Here is a 13431-nt window from a genome sequence, read left to right on the forward strand (position 1 = left end):
GAGCGCACTGCAATGCCAGCTTTGTCCAGGGAGTGTGGTCCCCAGCAGACCTCACTCACAACATAAACCGGTTGGAGCTCAGGGCGGTTCATCTTGCCCTTCGACATTTCCAGCCACTGTTCTCCCTGCAGCACGTGCTGATACGAACCGACGTTTGCATAAAATCTCATCTCAACAGGCAGGGGAGGACCAGGTCCAGAGCTCTTCAGGCAGAAGCGGCCCAAATCTTCGACTGGGCCGAAAAACACCTACTATCCATACAGGCGGAACATCTCAGCGGGCTGCTAAACATCATCGCCGATTGGCTCAGCAGACAGCATGTACACCCGGGAGAGTGGAAGCTTCATCCGGCAGTGTTCGACCTGCTCCAGATCCAGTTCGGCGCTCTCTCAGTGGATCTCTTCGCGTCAAGCCGCAACTGCCAGCTGCCTTGCATCTTCTCGAGGTACCTGGAGCCGACGGCGGAAGCAGTGGATGCATTGATGGCACCCTGGCCAGGCGGCCTTCTGTATGCCTTACTGGGCAAGACACTGATGAAGCTCTGGCATGAGGGGGATCGGCTTCTCCTGATAGCCCCGTATTGGCCAAGCCACCCTTGGTACTCGGAGCTTCTGTCTCTGTCAGTCACGGATCCCTGGACCCTCCCTGTCAGGCTGGACCTTCTTGCTCAGGGACCACTTTGGCATCCGGCCCTGGCCTGGCTGAATCTGACGGCCTGGCTTTTGAACGGTGGCAGCTGACTGCTGCGGGACTTCCCCAGGGAGTAGTGGAGACTATTCTAGCATCGAGACAAATGTTGACAAATCGTATTTATCGGAGTACGTGGCGCGCATTTTCAAAATGGTGCACCTGTAAGGGCTTCCAAGCTTCTCAAGCCACTGTACAGCACGTTTTCCAGTTCTTATACAGAGGCCTGCTTAGGGGACTGCGGCCGAACACCCTGCGTTGCCACGCTTCCACCATCTCTTCAATTTTATCTGTCTCCTCATCGACCGCCCCCTTGGGCGCTCACCCACTCATCAAACGTTTTTTAAGAGGAGCCGCCCGCCTTTCACCAGCCGTGCACCACTATTTTCCTTCCTGGAGCCTCTCGAAGGTACTGCATGCCTTACAGCGTCCTCCGTTTGAACCTCTTGCCTCAGTGCCCCTCAGACTGTTACCCTTCAAAGTCTTGTTCCTCGTTGCCATTACATCCGCGAGACGGATCTCCAAACTACACGCCTTGTCTTCGGCCCGTCATCTCTGCATTTTTCATAAGGATTCCGTGGTCTTGAGACCAGACCCATCCTTCTGCCCCAACTCCTTATTCCACTGTAGCCAGGACATTGTGCTTCCGTCGTCCTGCCCGAAGCCGGTACATCCCCTGGAAAAGGCCTGGCATTCGCTGGATGTTCTCGCACCCAGGACATTAGGCAGACAGAATCTCTTTTCGTATCCTTTCACCCTAGGACCTTAGGAAAAAAGGTTTCCAAATCCACATTGTCCTGCTGGCTGCGGGCCTGCATTGCCTTGGCTTCTCAGTCCCTTAGCCTTCCCATGCCAGCTGACATCACGGCCCATTCCACCAGATCAGCGGCCACTTCGGCTGCATTTGTAACCAATGCACCCCTTGCAGACATATGTAGAGCTGTGGTTTGGTCTACCCCTAACTCATTTGTGAAGCATTACAAGATCGACCAATATGCTTCTGCTGACGCCTCCTTTGGGAGACGTGTCCTCCAGCATGTCATTTCTGAATAGTGTACTGTGTGTAGTCCCTCCCGACTAGGGGGCTGCTTTGGTACATCCCAATCTGATGGCAGGCTACCTGTGGAAAATGGTCCATTGGACTCACCTGAAGGGTGTTTTTCACAGGTATGCCTGCTATCACGTCCCTCCCTTGTGGGGGTCTCTGGTTGCTTGGTTCCTCCGCTATAGTAGATTTGCTGTAAGTTGTTATGCATTGCTCTGTTTCCCTCAGTTAAAACCTCTACACTTAGCTTATGTGCTCTATGCTCTCCATGTTTCCATGCCTTTTCTCTGTTTTTCCTTGCTGTTTGGGCCTGCGGCCTCTGTTCCTTTCAGATATGCCACTTCGGACTCGTCGCGAATGAAACTGGCGTGGGAGGGGCCCGAGGCCCAGGTTTTAACTCGAGTGCATTCTTGCCTTCGGACGCTAGATGGCAGTAAAGCCCAATCTGATGGCAGGCGTACCTGTGAAAATCACCCTTCAGGTGAGTCCAATGGACCATTTTCAAGATTCTAAGGTCTCAGCTACTCCCTGTTGGCTGGAAAACTAATTTTTGTACTCCCCCCCCTCACTTCTTCCTCTTGTTACTCATTTTGCAATGCCCTTGCATTCGGTAGTGGGCTCTGCCAAGCCAAAATTAATGCTTGTAGCAGCCAGAAGACACTGACGGCAGCTGTGTCCATAACTGAAGATGTTTTGTTTTGTTTGCTTGTTATGTTTTCTTTAGAAGGTCACAGGTTTGCAGGACTATCTGCTTATGGGAAGTTCAGTAAGCTAGTTAACTCTTGGTTTGCTAAACTGAGGGGATCAGAGTCTAGGGAAGAGAGAACTGTAGAGGGGTTCAGCATAGTTCTTTCTTAGACTCATTCCTCCACAGACCAAGGGAACAGAGTGACACTGAGGCAAATTGACCTTCCAATATAAATAACTACAGAAGAATATCTTTAAGTGGAAAAATGATTATATACATCTCTCCTCTTTGTGTATTCCTCCATAAAGAGATATAATTATTTAACTCGGTTGTGGAATTGAGGCTTTGTAAGGTACTTTTAGGTTACTATAGAAAAGGAATGTATATTTTTTTATAAAAAGTGTTTACACATATACCTGATCTCACATGTCACACCTATATGGATGTATACACATATCACTATAAATCATGTTTTATTATACAGCCACAAGAGTGGCTGTATACTACAGCCAATATGGATTTTTTGCATTCTGCAATGTTAAATTGAAAATATCCCCCATGCCATTCTGTGGCTTCCCATAAGCTCATTTCAAAACAAAACCTTACAAAACTTAGAGTCCTGAACTCAGAAACATTTGCTTAACAACCCTCTAATTTTTCATGGCAATACACAAAACAGTCAGAGAGAATCAGGAGTTCAAAGTGTAAAACAAGAGGAAAACAAATCCAGACCCTTGTTGGACTTTTTTCTGTCAGTGGTCTCATAATTTGTTGAAATTAATTAAAAATCAGCCATGCTTACAGTGTACCTGTAATCCTTTTACTGATCTTGCCCCATACTCTGACCTTCATCTTCTGCAGTGTAAAAGTCTAAAAAAATGCCTGGCTGATTTTTAATTAATGAAAGAAATTTGGCACTGAAATCTATTATAGCATCGGGCATGCTCAGTAAGAACCAGCTGTCAGTGTTCTAACATCCAGACTCATAGCTGTTTGGCTTGCCTAATCAGTCACCCACACCAGACTTTTATTTCACTTTAAACAGTTATGGCTTCCCCCAAAGAATCCTGGGAAGTGTAGTTTATAAAGGGTGCTGAGAGTTGTTAGGAGACTCCTATTCCCCTGACAGAGCTCCAGTGGCCAGAGTGGTTTAAGTCAGCCCCTCTTCTTGGGATTGTAGCTCTGTGTGGGGAATAGGGCCTCTCCTAGCAACTCTCAGCACCCTTCACAAACTACACTTCCCAGGATTCTTTGGGAGAATCCACGACTGTCTAAAGGTCTGGTGTGGATGTGGCCAGGGACAACTTTGGTTTAAATTTGGATGGGAAACTACATGTGCCTGCTGTAGTATAAAAAGGTGGGTGAAACCCTGAAAAAGAATGATACTGTTCACAACGTTTTCCTTTTGGAAAGGCAAGGGGCTTTCCTTCTGCCCAATGCCCACCCACCCAATCTCCCCCTCCTCCCTTATGCCCTTCCCCCTGCCTTCTTCCTCGTCCCCATACCCCCACGGTCAGTTTCAGCTATCCTAAGCATGATTGCAAGAAAGTAAATCCCATTGAACTCAGTAAGTATGCAAATGATCAATCCATTCTTAGCAAACTTGCACAGGATCCCATTTCTTACCTCCCGGATTAAAAAGCAGAGAAATTCACTAATAGGCAAAAAAATCCTTGCGATTCAAGAATGTCCTGCTGGGACGCCATCTCATGGCCTTGTATTGCTGCCGTTCGCTGCTTCCTGCCTGTTACGTGCAGATGCCGCTGTTGTCATCTGGAGGATCGTCCTTCGGCCGTGCATCGCTGATGTCGCCTGTCGCTCGCGTGTGGATGTAGACGGCTACCGTTGTGAACTGTGCTACTGCTTGGCTGCCATCACTGTGGTTTTGCCATCGCCACCGTCCTGTTGTTTGCCTGTTTGCATGCTGGTCCTGTCACCAGTGGAGTGCCCGGGCACGGTGCTGATCATGTGGACGTGGTGCTGCCTACTACTGCTATTGTTGTGCTGTTGTATGTTGGAAGAGGATTAATTTTAACGTTGGTTGTGTTGTGCGCTTGTGTGTGTGGTTTAGTGTGTGGTGGGTGGTGTGAATGTGAATGTGGTATGACTGGTTGGTTTGTGGTACGAATGTATTGAATGATTGTTTATATATATGCAGTCTCATGATTGGAAGGCCTGTCTAACCTTAGGGCTGTGTACTGGACTTGATTACCCATCCCTTAATATCTTTTACAACATCCTTTGACCTTTTATCATCTGGGCTGGTTGATTGCGGAGGAGATAGGGGCATGTGTAAATCAGGGAGGGAAGAAGAAGGAAAGGTGGGGGGCCAAAGTATAACAAGATTGGGCGGCAGGCCCTGGAATGGTGCTGGGGGCAGACAATGTCAACGGAGAGAAACAAGGGATAGATACATAATATCCATCCCTTGTTCCAGGTCTGTCCAGAACCAGAAGGAAGCTGGGGGACGCAGGATTCCTACTGACCTTCGACTGCTGATGTGTAATGCCAGGTCTGTAGTACAAAAAACATCTATCATTCATGACTTGATCTTGGATGAATGTGCAGACCTGGCATGTATTACGGAGACCTGGTTGGATGAAGCCTCAGCTCCTATTCTTGAGGCTATGTGCCCACCAGGTTTCCGTTACGCACAGCAGCCGAGGGTCGGAAGGCGGGGAGGGGGAGTGGCAGTTATTTACCGAGAGTCGCTGCTCTTTGCCAGACCTCCCCTTCGTGGGACTAGCTTCGTTGATTGTATGTACTGGAGGTTGGGCTCTAAGGGCAGTTTAGGGATCCTGCTCGTGTACCGCCCGCCCCGCTGCACGGCAGACTCCCTGGCCGAGGTGCTCGAGGTGATCTCGGATGTGCGAATGTTGTCCCCGGAACTGTTAGTTCTGGGTGACTTTAACATACACGCTGAGACCACTCTCATGGGAGCTCCTCGGGATTTCCTGGAAACCATGACTTCCTGGGAACTGCGCCTTATTAATACTGAGCCCACCCATGTAGCCGGTCATACTCTTGACCTTGTATTTGTCCCGGGGGGGAGGGTAGTGTGCTGAAGTTGGGGGCTAATTCTTTTACCCCTGTGTCATGGTCAGACCACTATCTGGTAAAGACGGATCTCTCAATGCCGCACGCCCTCTGCAGGGGTAAAGGTCCTATTAGAATGGTCTGCCCCAGGCGCATGATGGATCCAGATGGTTTCCTGACGGCGCTTGGGGAATTGGAACCTGCTGAAGGTCGCTCGGTCGAAGCCCTGGTGATGGAGTGGAATGAGAGGATCGCCGGGGCCTTGGACCGAGTGGCTCCGAAACGTCCTCTCCCCCTGAACAGAACTCAAGTAGCACCATGGTACACACCACGGTTGCGTACTTTGAGACAGGAGGTGAGACGACTAGAGCACCGGTGGCGGAAGTCACGCTCCGAAGATGCCCGAACACAGGTTAGAGCAGCAATAGCTGCCTACCAGGTGGCTGTAAGGGCAGCAAAGAGGGAATTCTTTGCTGCCTCTATTGCGTCAGCAGAGTGCTGTCCCAGGAGGTTGTTCCAAGTGGTCCGAAGCCTGGTCGGTCCAGTTGCTCAGGAACCCTTGGAACAGTCTAAGGCCTCCTGTGACAAATTGGCAAAGCACTTTGCTGATAAAATCGAGCACCTGAGGAGCTCGATTCTGTACGCCGTGGATACAGTGAGTAAACTAGAGTTGACCAGTTGCAAACCGGTCAAATGGGATCGATTTCGGCCTCTTTCTTCTGAGGATGTGGACAAGGTGCTCTCATCTGTAAAGCCTACCTCTTGTCTAAATGACCCTTGCCCATCATGGCTCCTTATGAGCTGTAAAGAGAAATTGGGTGAGGGGATCAAGGAAATGGTTAATGCATCCTTGCAAGAGGGTGTTATGACACTAGCCTTCAAGGAGGCTATTATAAAACCCATCTTAAAGAAGTTCTCCTTGGATCCCCAGATCTTAAACAACTTCCGCCCAATTTCAAACTTACCATTCTTGGGCAAGGTCATTGAGAGAGTGGTGGCAAATCAGTTGCAGACACACTTGGATGAAATGGATTATCTTGATCCATACTAATCGGGTTTCAGGACTGGACATGGAACTGAAACAGCCTTGGTCGCTCTGGTTGATGATATGAGGAGGGCATTGGATAGGGGACAATTCACCTTCCTTGTCCTCCTGGATCTCTCAGCGGCTTTTGATACCGTAGACCACGGTATCCTTTTAGATCGCCTGGAGAGTTTGGGATTGGGAGGCACGGTCTTACAGTGGTTCCACTCCTTTCTCTCTGATAGGCGCCAACAGGTAGCATTGGGTGAGGAGGTTTCAGACCCTTGGCCTCTCAATTGTGGTGTGCCACAGGGCTCTATCCTCTCTCCCATGCTATATAACATCTGTGTAAAGCTGTTGGGAGAGATCATCAGGAGATTTGGGCTGCAGTGTCACCAATATGCGGATGACACTCAGCTCTATCTCTCATTTAAATCTTCACCGGAGAGGGCTGTGGAGACCATGTCCAAGTGCCTGGAATCCGTGAGTGGATGGATGGGCAGGAACAGGTTGAAGTTGAACCCTGATAAGACCGAGGTACTACTTGTGGGAGACAAGGGAGGGTTAGGAGATGTTGACCTGGTGTTTGATGGGGTGAAGTTGCCCTACAGGTCCGCAGTCTCGGAGTTGTTCTTGATTCCAGGCTGTCCATGGAGGCTCAGATTTCGGCTGTGAGCCGGGCAGCTTGGTATCAATTACATCTTATACGTAAGCTGCAACCCTACCTCCCTGTTCAACAGCTCCCGCTCGTGGTACATGCCCTGGTCACCTCTCGATTAGACTACTGTAATGCGCTTTACATGGGGTTACCCTTGAAAACGACCTGGAAATTACAATTTATACAGAATGCAGCGGCGCGCTTACTTACCAACAGCCGCCGCCGGGACCACATCACGCCAGTATTACTTGATGTACACTGGCTGCCGGTTGTCTTCCGGGCCTGATTCAAGGTGTTGGTATTAACCTTTAAAACCCTAAACGGTTTTGGCCCTGCTTACCTGAAAGCGCCTCCACCGCCACCAACTATGCCGCCCAACTAGATCAGCCACACAAGGCCTTCTCTCAATCCCGCCAACCAAAACAGTTAGGTTGGTGGGTACTAGGGAGAGAGCCTTTTCTGTGGTGGCCCCCACTCTCTGGAACTCCCTCCCATGTGATCTTCGGCATGCCCCTTCCCTAGACGTATTCCGCAAGGCCGTGAAGACGTGGCTATTCCAACAGGCCTATGAGGTCCTTGGGACGGGTAAATCTCCATGATTTTGTCATCTATCGTATGCTGCTAATATAACTGTTTTTATATGTATCGATGACTGTCCAATATTTTATTTATTGTTATTATGTGATTGCATTTGAAATTTTGTATTTTATCTCATTTTAATGTACGTCGCCTAGAGTGGCTAATTGCCAGATAGGCGACAAACAAATTAAATATTATTATTATTATTATATTGTCCTCCTGGATCTCTCAGCGGCTTTTGATACCGTAGACCACGGTATCCTTTTAGATCGCCTGGAGAGTTTGGGATTGGGAGGCACGGTCTTACAGTGGTTCCACTCCTTTCTCTCTGATAGGCGCCAACAGGTAGCATTGGGTGAAGAGGTTTCAGACCCTTGGCCTCTCAATTGTGGTGTGCCACAGGGCTCTATCCTCTCTCCCATGCTATTTAACATCTATGTAAAGCCGTTGGGAGAGATCATCAGGAGATTTGGGCTGCAGTGTCACCAATATGCGGATGACACTCAGCTCTATCTCTCATTTAAATCTTCACCGGAGAGGGCTGTGGAGTCCAAGTCCAAGTGCCTGGAATCTGTGAGTGGATGGATGGGCAGGAACAGGTTGAAGTTGAACCCTGATAAGACCGAGGTACTACTTGTGGGAGACAAGGGAGGGTTAGGAGATGTTGACCTGGTGTTTGATGGGGTGAAGTTGCCCCTACAGGACCAGGTCCGCAGCCTCGGAGTTGTTCTTGATTCCAGGCTGTCCATGGAGGCTCAGATTTCGGCTGTGAGCCGGGCAGCTTGGTATCAATTACATCTTATACGTAAGCTGCAACCCTACCTCCCTGTTCAACAGCTCCCGCTCGTGGTACATGCCCTGGTCACCTCTCGATTAGACTACTGTAATGCGCTTTACATGGGGTTACCCTTGAAAACGACCCGGAAATTACAACTTATACAGAATGCAGCGGCGCGCTTACTTACCAACAGCCGCCGCCGGGACCACATCACGCCAGTATTACTTGATGTACACTGGCTGCCGGTTGTCTTCCGGGCCCGATTCAAGGTGTTGGTATTAACCTTTAAAACCCTAAACGGTTTCGGCCCTGCTTACCTGAAAGAGCGCCTCCACCACCACCAACTATGCCTCCCAACTAGATCAGCCACACAAGGCCTTCTCTCGATCCCGCCAACCAAAACAGTTAGGTTGGTGGGTACTAGGGAGAGAGCCTTTTCTGTGGTGGCCCCCACTCTCTGGAACTCCCTCCCATGTGATCTTCGGCATGCCCCTTCCCTAGACGTATTCCGCAAGGCCGTGAAGACGTGGCTATTCCAACAGGCCTATGAGGTCCTTGGGACGGGTAAATCTCCATGATTTTGTCATCTATCGTATGCTGCTAATATAACTGTTTTTATATGTATCGATGACTGTCCAATATTTTATTTGTTGTTATTATGTGATTGCATTTGAAATTTTTGTATTTTATCTCATTTTAATGTACGTCGCCTAGAGTGGCTAATTGCCAGATAGGCGACAAACAAATTAAATATTATTATTATTATTATTATTATTATTATTATTATTACCTATAGCCAACAGATATTTCTATCAAATTTTTAAAAGCAATGAAATTGGGCAGCTATAGTGCATGCACCAGGGGAGCAGGAGACCTGACCTCCTTTCTGAGATATTGTACTGCCCTACAAATTTGTCAATTTGGGTTGGTCTTTCACAGTCCAATCCACTTGCTGTGTAGCCTGGAAGAATTTGATAACATGTGCCTGTGAGCATATGATGAGTTGTGGCAGAGACTCAGAAAGATAACCAGGGAATGTAGAAACGTAGGAAAAGAAAGAGATAGGAGCAAAGATGTCTACCTATTCCAGATAAGGTGAAAAATGTAGAAGCATTTTCTTGGGTGCTTGGGTAGTGACCATCGTCTCTGTGGCAATAAATTATGGATTGTTTTTGTTTCCAAGAAGGGAAAGACCGTGAGGGAGAGCCAAAGGTAGGGAAGTTTTTTTAGGTTCTTTTGAGCCCCACACATTAGTTTCCAGAGCAAGCAATTTAGGTACTTGCTGTACAGTAAAAAAGAGATGTGGCTTAAAGGGAGAACACAAGCCTGTGTTTTGTGTCTCCTTTAGCTCCTTAACTAAACGGGAAAATATAATAAACAGAGAGGAGGCAAGGGTACAAGGTATAGGAGACAGGGAAGGGAGCTGACTACACCTGGTTGAAACAATCCTGGTGAAATCCCAAGAAGGCTCTTGTACACTGATGTTTTTGGGAAAAGAAAGCGGAGTGGGGGACATGTTTGGCTGCATGGGCCAGATCTTTATCAGGATCTGCCTTGTGCACCCAATTTGACAGGTGGATGAGACCACCCACCTGTCAATCACATGACATCATTATGATATTGCACGATTGACAGGCAGGCAGGGACACCCACCTGTCAAAATCCCTTGCACTTCTCTTAAGTCTCTGTGATCAGGAAGTTAAAGGAGGAGAGACTTGCAGAAGCCTTTGCCAAAGCTCTCTGTGCTTACCTTTTAATTCTCTGCAATCAGGGACTTAAAAGGGGAGGAGGAGACATGGAGAAGCCTCTTCTAAGTCACCCCTTCCCCTTTAAGTCCCCATTCACAGAGAATTAAAAGGGAAACACAGGGAGACTTGGAAAACAGTTTGGCGAGTCTCCCTCCCTCCCCCGTTAACTCCCCAGTCACAGAGACTTAAAGGAGGAGGGGAGACTTATATAATCCTTTGCTAAATCTCCTCGTGCTTCCCTTTTAATTCTTCAGAATCAGGAACTTAAAGGGGGGGGAACTGCAAATATCATATGCCAACATATTATATATTAATTTTTATTTTACTATCAGTTCATTAGCTGAGAATACATTGAATAGCATTTGTTACTGGACCATTGAAAGCTAGTAGTTCATGTTTAACAAATAATAGGGTTATACACATCACACATCAGCTCTTGTTTTATTTTACAATCACAATTGCACAGACTGATATGATGCCCTACTGCCTCACCCACCCACCCAGTGTGAATGACCTCCCGACTAGAATCCACTCTCAGTTGTCACTCTGAAACTAGTCGCCTTGTTTCCCCCTTTCCCCTTAAATACAACATTATGCTCTTATACCTATTTGTCCTAACCCTGCTTATCTCTGATTCCCATTTGCTCTCCAGTTTGATTTTTCTCACTCAGCCTAACTCCTTGCATTGCTCCGTACTTCCTGCTTGCTTGGCTTCCACAGACCAGTCTTCTGCCTAGTAGTATCTCCCTTTCATTCAGGTTTTTATGATAATATCTTGCATTGTTTTATGCCATTGCTGTATTACTGCATATGGCCTTGACAAATATTGTTTATTCTGCTTTTGACTTTCATTGTCATTCTTCTGAGCCAAATGCAAAAGAACTGGGAACAGATTTGGCCAGCATGTTTTCTGTTTGGCTCTTTGGTAGAAGCAGTGTCACTGAACATATTTGTGCTTAGTAATTGCTGACTTGGAAGTGAATTAGACTTTGATTGCCTAAAGGAAACAATAACCACTTTAAAAAATCAGCTACTTGCCTATTAAAGTGTGTTTGAGGACAGTACTGAAGCCCTGATTCTGTGATTGATCTTATATGGACCAATGCCAACTTAAAATAATTTATTTTATAATAGCTTAAAAACCTGATTAATCATTTAAAATATGAGCTGTATAAAGGGAGGGGGTATGATAAATGTAGTTGTTTAAATGAAATTACTTAATTCATTGTTTAAATTAAATTATTTCATTTTTCTTCTGTGTACCAATTTTCTTTTCAAATAGTGTGTATATTTATTCTATCTGCTTGTCTGTTTAGGTCTGGTCCATCACATCTGTAATCTCCTAATAGAAACTGCAACTCTGTGCTTGAATGCAGATGATAAAAGAAACACCAAGACAACAAATGTGTTGCTCCTCTCCTTGCTGGATACTTTGCATCACATGCTGATATACACTGCTAATATTGTCCGCCTGACACTACAGGTATCAAATCTATTTTCTGATAGAATGAGAATCGTTGTGCAGATTTTCTGTTGGTCTTGTTGGATTCCCCACTACATATTCAAATGAAATTAAATAGATTGGTGTAACAAGTGAATGTCTACAAAGTTTTCACCAATAGCGGTTCATTAATTACATGAATTACATTCAAGTTAAAAACTTAAACCTGAAGTTTACCTTAAAGTTAAACCTTACGCTTTTATGGCTTAAGTAGTACCCTGTATGTGTCAGAGACAGACAAGAAACTAATTGACTACTTCTTGATGGCAGCTAAAATATTAATAGCGGCACAGGATTAGAAGAAAGAAGCAGCCAAAATAATAGATTGAGAATGGGTAATCATCAAGTCAGCAAAACTTACTATTGGATTAAAAAATAGAGAAACACAAGGAGGAGTTTGTAAAATGAATTATTTCAGTAGGTTTTTAGAATAATATGAAAAAATCCTGTTTTAGATTAAATTAATAGAATGTTAAGAGAGGAGCAATTATAAGATATATGTAATATACAAAAAAGTTTGAAAATATTTGAAAATATTTATATTAATATATGATGTGAAATATTTAGTTGCCTTATTGGGGAAATGTATACAGTCGGTGATTATTGAGAGTATTTACCTGAGGATAATGGATGACATTCTGCATAGGGATGATTCCTCCTGTGAGAGGGAGAGGAGTCATCCCTCTCACAAAACCGACCCTGCCTGTGGTTGCTGACGATTGGGTCCTCTTGTTCTCTCTCGAGTAATTGGCTTTCCTTGGTCTTGTGCCTTTTCTATCATGTGTTTTGAGAGCTGGTGTTTTGTTTTACTGTGCTTCCTCTTCTCCCTCGTTGGTGGTATTACAATTTTTGTATTGGGTGTATTTTGGGGTGTATTTTTTAACCTTAGTACATTACTCCTTCATTTTCCCTGTGTGTGTTTACATATGTGTCTTGTTAATTTTTTATTCCCTTCCTCCTGTTTTCCCCTTGTGGTCATGGGGTGGTGGTGGTGGTCAGGGCTTCACAATGATGGCAAAATTCTCAATATATTCTTTACAACTGATTGATAGAAGGAAATGAAGAATTGAGTTAATAAACAGCCCACGTACCAGTTCATATCTTAGAATATAATATACAAAATGTATACTCATCATGAAAGCCACTGAAGAAGACTAACTATCGAAACGTGTCTGGCTATGGTATACATTGTGCATTCTATGGTTATGCACATTGGCCACTGTTTACAAGTTGCCCTTGATTTCTACACTGATATTTCCTTGATTATTCTGTATCTTATTGTGTTTGGGCACTGATCTGTTTACATATTCTTTGGCCATTTTTTAATACTATATGAGAACACTTATGATTTTATATTGATTGTTTATATATATTAAATTTTTGATATTATTTTATAATAATGCATTTTACGTCTGTACCTTAGTTTTGTTTTGGAGCACTGTTTTTGCGTTAAGGTAGATTTTAACTTCTCAGTTCTTTCTCTCTCCCCTTAAGGCCTGAAGGGTCAGGGGAGCATTTCCAAGGGCAACAGTGAAAGAACCTGTTGACTGCTCTAGAGGGCCACAGCCAAACTATGATCCATGGACCACCAGTGATTTGCAAGCTTCATTCAGGTGGTCCATGGCTTGTCTACATTAAATATTTATATTGATTTTTAATTGAATTTTATTTCTTCTTTTATTTCTTG

The 13431-nt window shown here is 45.5% G+C and overlaps 1 protein-coding gene across 8 annotated transcripts in view; it reads left to right on the forward strand.

The window, feature by feature from the left end:
- Window positions 1-13431, forward strand: part of ULK4 (unc-51 like kinase 4) — a 447010-nt gene that overhangs the window by 302394 nt on the left and 131185 nt on the right. For all 8 annotated transcript variants that reach the window (XM_061587596.1, XM_061587594.1, XM_061587592.1 and 5 more), the window contains exon 33: window positions 11560-11726. In XM_061587596.1, coding sequence (XP_061443580.1) covers window positions 11560-11726 — 167 coding nt within the window. The remainder of the gene's footprint in view (window positions 1-11559; window positions 11727-13431) is intronic.

The sequence above is a fragment of the Rhineura floridana genome, chromosome 10, assembly GCF_030035675.1.
Source record: "Rhineura floridana isolate rRhiFlo1 chromosome 10, rRhiFlo1.hap2, whole genome shotgun sequence".
NCBI classification, from domain to species: Eukaryota; Metazoa; Chordata; class Lepidosauria; order Squamata; family Rhineuridae; genus Rhineura; species Rhineura floridana.